This window comes from Amblyomma americanum, chromosome 2 (genome assembly GCF_052857255.1).
Source record: "Amblyomma americanum isolate KBUSLIRL-KWMA chromosome 2, ASM5285725v1, whole genome shotgun sequence".
In the NCBI taxonomy this organism is placed as follows: domain Eukaryota; kingdom Metazoa; phylum Arthropoda; class Arachnida; order Ixodida; family Ixodidae; genus Amblyomma; species Amblyomma americanum.
Window position 1 is genome coordinate 11,623,158 of NC_135498.1, and position 5,755 is coordinate 11,628,912.

Genomic DNA, 5,755 nt, shown 5'->3' on the forward strand with positions numbered 1-5,755 from the left:
AGTATCGATGGCAGATGCCGGGGCTAGCAAAAATCTTTTCCTTCCTTTTTACTATTATTTTTAATAAAACCACTACCACCACCACCGTTATTAACAACTTTTTTGAAGGAAGGCTTAGAGCCGCACACAGCGGCCTGCTAGGAGCTAGCCACGTGTGAACGTCCGGCCCATTGGTCGATGCAGCGAGACGAATAACAACACAGAAACACAATTTCTGCGCTATGTCTAAGTACGTTCATTAGGGCGACACACGCGCTCTGAAACTCGAAAGAAATAAATGAGGCTGATGTAAGCAGAGGGGGAAATGCGTTGCTCCATATATCTTCGGTTCATTGCAGCAGTTTTCCGCCCGGACGACAATGACTCGAACGCGCGCTGCTGCAGGCAACTCGGAATACTCGTGCACGGACCAGAGCACAATCTGACACTTATTGCGAAGGCCTGCATGCTTAAGGGTCATATCGCGGCGGTGAAGCTGTGTATATATGTATGGCGGTCTACAAACGGCGCGCATTTGAAACGCAGCTGCTCATCGACGGATTTTGCCAAATCTGCTTTTGATTTTAGTTGCCTTTTTATTTTATTTTTTTTAGATATTTCGCGGTCCTCATGACTGTGCAGGCTTGTTATCCGCCGCAATTAACAAAACCACCTGCTGCGTAAAAACACGCGTGTCACGCGCCCGCCACGCGTCGAACAAAAATATGCGGCTGACTTCATCATAAAAATAAACAGCTCGAAATGTCGACTTTGGGTACGACTTACACATCTTACTTTGCCCTGTTCTGATTATGATTATTGTAGATTTTTGTGGCGGAAGGTGGCCTATGGCCAAAGAGCACCGTGCGACAAGGTGTTTTTCGTCTTCTCAAGGTGTGGTCAAAGAATCATTTCCAAGCATTTCACCCCCAGATAAGCCGAGCACCAGGCCAGGGGAACACTTTGCCCTGTTCTGAGTGAAAATAAGTTTATTAGTGTTTTCTCTACAAAACACATTTTTCTTACGAGTCCTTCAGCAGAAACTTACCGACTGGTTACGGGGTTAAAGGGCATCTCAGGATTTTTTTTCTGATGTTTTCAGTTTACGTGCCTTTCTTGGTTACCACTTTTTTCTGTTATTTTTCAAAATACCGAGCAAAGAAGAAAGAGGTGAAAACGGCGACCCAAAACCGCAACTCGGCTGCGTGGCCTGAGGTTCACAGTCGTAAACAATGTTCTTGACGTAGCGATGACGTTGCCAAGATCCGAAAAATTCGCGTACGCGTGCCGAATATTCAAAATAGAGACTTCAAACGATGGCTCCGTTCGTGAAACGTCTGAAATGACAAAACACGAGCTTAAATATTTCGGTTCATTTTTCAGAAAGCGAAGTATGAAAATCAACTTGGGGATAATGTTTGTGACGTCATAAATTCAGTTTTTCCCGCAGTAATCGCCTGAATTGAGGTCACGAAAATGACAAAGTTTAAAACGTATTTGCTCGAGAATGAAACGACATATGGCTACCAAAATTCGCGAGAATGTTCAGGACAGGAAGAACTATGCAGGAAAAGTTTAATTGAAGTAACTGAATGTGAAAAACAGGGTAGAAGTGTTTGATTGTCGTACAGAACACACTTCTCACTGCTTGTACAGTCGTCCACAGACCTATCTAGAGCGCTCGAACTCCATCGTGCAATTAACCTCCCTCCCAGCCCGCATGCGCCTGCACGCACGCACTCAACTGCTCCCTCCAAGCGTTAGCCATTATTAAGATCACTGACTGCGTTTCCACTTCATCGAAATGCGAAACCCCTGAATTCGTGCTCGGAGCCAATGGCAGCACCATAGAGGCGCGCACATCTGCTCATCCACTGCCGCGTGCAGCTGCGCCCGACCCACGCGCGCATGCGCAGTGCTGGCTCCAAAATCCCTGCCACGTTCCGTATACACGCACACACCCAGGAAGCTTCGATACTCGGTCGGTCTATGACGCATACATCTGAGCTGTGCGCGGTGCACATCGTATATTCCCGGTCCAGCAGGTTTCCCCAGAGGGGCGTCATCGCTCAAGCTGTCGCCGGGTCGCGGCTCGGACCTTGCTCATTAACAGTCCGGTTCTGACCGGTTGCGACCCGGAGTGTCGGTGATGCATGAGCCTCTGTTGTGCTGCTCCGTCCACGTAGCTTGCAACCTGCTGCGCTCAGGGCGCGCTCGCGCAGCTGGTCTCGTTTCGTGCACGACATTCGCGCAGCACGCTGCTGTCACGTGGCCGCTCCAGATGCGCGCCTCTCGCGTTGCTATGTGCGCACGCTGTCACCCGAGCTGCCGTATTTCTCAGCACGCGAAGGTCGTGTCAGGCGAACAGCTGAAAAACAAACAGCGATCCCTCTCAAACGTTTGCTAGTATTCCACGCGCTGACAGGAGCGGAACTCACTCATTCGCACCTGCAGCGTGAATTCTCCGTGCGATTGCGTCGGTCCCCAAGGTAGAAATGGGTTTCCCTCGGAGTGGGCACACTTATAAGCGCGACTTTAGCCCCGTCACTATATAGAGCCAAGGTGCTAAGAACGAGGGCCGCATAATATAGCGGGGAAACTCGCTTAATTTGAACGCCCGGTTTATTCGAACCGATTACTTTGGTCCCGTCAACATCAAGCGTACCAAAAACGGGGGTGTGCGAATGTTCTCTAGAGAGAGAGAGAAACAGAAGGACGGAAAGGCAGGGAGGTTAACCAGGCGATGCCCAGTCAAAAATAATCAAATAATTCATGTCAAGATTATTAGAAACGAATCAAATATGCTTTCAAGTTCTCGATTTGCTCGCGAATTGGCACTGAGTCCGAATAAGGCACGCCATAGTTCTATTCGACGACTGTTCCATTCGACGACTCTAGCTACGAGGTACTATCATACCCGTCGCTGTGAATGAACGCCTGGCAACAACAGCCTCTAGAAAGGGGAAGCAACCCCAAGAATTTTCCACGCTACCTGCAGTGTATGGACACTCCATTAGTACGTTCACAACATAGTCTCTGGCTTTTGGAAGCTTACGACAAGCTGGAATACGCACTTTGCTAATCGGCATAAAACGGTTCGAACAATGTTCGGCGGACGCGCATTCGGCAGATTCCCAAGTAGCGTTACAACTCCATAGACTGCGTCTATCTTCCGCTGGAAAGAGCCACGCATGCAGGAGAGAAGGACTCGAATGAAGGACGCTCCTTCTGAATGGGGGCAATGCTGGGAAGTAATTTATAAATGCAGCGCCGGAATGCAGTGACTCAGTGAGAGCCTGTGCAAGCTTCGAATCACCCGCGATGTGGTAGTTCTCACTGCGAGCGATAGGTGGCGCAAAGTGCCATTCAGCAGTAGTGTTGGGAGCATATATAGGAACACTATTCAGCACTTCGAACCATCTTTCTTTTTTCTTTTTTTTTGGTGGGGGGGAGGCGGGGGGAGAGGGGCATTTGCCTTTGACAAAGTGGGGTTCAGCATGGTTTTTTTCTACGCCGAATTTCTCGCTTGAGGGAGAGCGCGACCGCCCCCCTATAAATTCGCTCCCTGATCGCTGCTGGAGGGGGGCGGTAGAGGCGAGTCCTATTTGAACCATACTATTCCAGGACTTTTACGTTGACAAAATGGGGCTCAGAATGATTTCCTTACATAAAATTTCCTGTATGGGGGGGGGGGGGGGGGGGGAGGTTGGCGGTCGCCTCCTCTGTCGTTCATAGTGAGAAATGGAAAAATAAAACGACACTGTGAATGCGTAATGCAGCCATTTTGCACGCAAAGCAGCTATAGAAAAGAAATTCGGGCGCGATGCGCAAACTGGTAATGCGTAAAATCAGTGCAAGCTTGCATGCGGTCACTTCGGCTGCATGGACGCTTTCGACGACAACGGCGAACATGCTTTGGCTGCGCATTAATGCACCCTGGCCAATCCCCCGCCGTGGGTATGTGCCATTAAGCCTGAGGACATCATCATCATCATCATTAACAGCTAGCGCCGTAAATGGGCCCGGGTTTGTGTCCCAGAACCAGCCAGACACATCCCAAGAAAAAAGACCTTTTCCGAGAAGCGTACAGGAAGCACAAGTCCAGTTACTTCGAAACAAACGCTAGGACTGCGTCACACTATTATATGGAGCGTTCGGCCTTCTCTTAGCACTGACTTGCGCTTCGTAAATCAAATGTTATCACGCAGGCAGCAGCATTCATACGGACAAAAAGTGATACAGACACTGAGCATTGTGGAAGGTACCCGTTTTGACAAAGATTATGGAGAAAGTCCGGATCTGCCTTCTTAGCTCCGTCCATTGTCTACTGTCGAGCTGAAACACCAAGTAGGACGATCGGCAACTCGCCTAATTCTTTGTACACAAATCGCACCAACAACCAACACCGCAGACATGCACACCATATTTAAGACCATGGTGGCAAATCGATTTTCAGGCAAGACAGGTCGAGTTTACGATTTGCGCGAGATGGGTGCAGTGCCAGCGATTACCAAAGCTGACCACGGCCTCGGCATCTCCGAAATTGTCATCACGAGGAAAGCTGGGCAACTTTTCGCAATCAAAAACGCGTCGATTACCAGCAGGAAAATGGTTCAAATGAAATCAGCGACGGTGAAAGAACAGACGCGCGACATCGGTAAGGTCACTTTCATTTCGCCAGCGCACGGCGCGGCCTGGCACGATCACAGGACGCCACGGCCCGCGTAGGTGCGTAATCACGAGCACGGCTCGACGGAGGCGAGAGGCTAGGAGCGCGCCGGAGAAAACGATGCGAGGAAAAGCGCGGGAGGAGCGCGGCGCGTGTGCCAGCTGAGCGCCGAGATCGATCGGTGTCCGTCATCAGCTGACGGGCCGCGTCACGGCGACTGAGGGGGCGGGGCGGCGCAACTCGCGCGCGCGCGCTCCTCACACGCGCACACCTCTCGACCACCGTCATCGCCGGCGGCGGGGGCGCCGCAACGCAAAGTGGGTCTCTCCTCTCCGACTCACCCGCCGTATTTCGCTCGCTCTGGACGGCGTGGGTCGCTCTGCAACGCCGGCCGACTGCACGTTGGTGGTGGCCATGCTCGGAGGAGCCGTCGTCGAAGGAGGCGCCGGATGCAAGGGCGACGCCGGCGCCGGTGGTGGCAGTCCGTAGCGCTGCTGTTGCGACACAGCTGACAAGAGCGGCGGCGGTGGAGAGGCCACCATTCTGACGCTGCTGCTGCTCGTCACTTTGAGATCCAGCGCGGAGCGAGCGCACCACAACACTGCGACCGCTCAGCCGAGTACGGCGGTGACAAACTCACTCCCGCGGCAGCGGCGGCGAGGGTGTTATTGCGCAGGGGGGGGCGCAAGCCGCGAGCACCGAGCGCCGGCGGTAACGGAATGCGGCGCGCAGGTAGGCTGGAGCCGCCGGCTCTCTCTCCTCTCTCCGGCGAGCGTGTGTGTCCCCCCCCCCCCCCCCCCCCCTTGCCGGCCCGACTCCTATTACTCGTACCCCCTTTTCTCAGCACACACGCGGGCCGAGGAGGCAGTGGCAGCACGGGTGGGGGTGAACGGGAAGGGGACGGGCAAGGCGCAGCCTGCTGCTGGCATCGAGCGTGGGAACGGAGTCTCGCGCGTCGCGCCAGCCGGCCACGCACGCAGCCCCGGCGACCCGACAGCCGCGCGCCGCCGCCACGCTCGGCAGAGCTGCTGCTCCTGCTGCTGATGCCAGGAGTTCCGCCTTTCGGGGACGAGGAGGAGCTGGAAGGGCGCCGCCGAAAAAGAAGAG

At 53.3% G+C, this 5,755-nt stretch overlaps 1 protein-coding gene across 2 annotated transcripts in view; it reads right to left on the reverse strand.

Annotated features, from left to right (window-relative positions):
- LOC144120569 (uncharacterized) overlaps positions 1-5,755 on the reverse strand; it is a 28,546-nt gene that overhangs the window by 12,480 nt on the left and 10,311 nt on the right. The window contains exon 2 of one of the 2 annotated variants that reach the window (XR_013312458.1): positions 4,990-5,727. Coding sequence is in view for 1 of the 2 variants with exons in the window: in XM_077653109.1 (XP_077509235.1) it covers positions 4,990-5,190 (201 nt within the window). In the remaining variant the exon portion in view is untranslated. Of the gene's footprint in view, positions 1-4,989; positions 5,728-5,755 lie in introns of those variants that run through there. The other variant, XM_077653109.1, reaches the window with a different exon arrangement.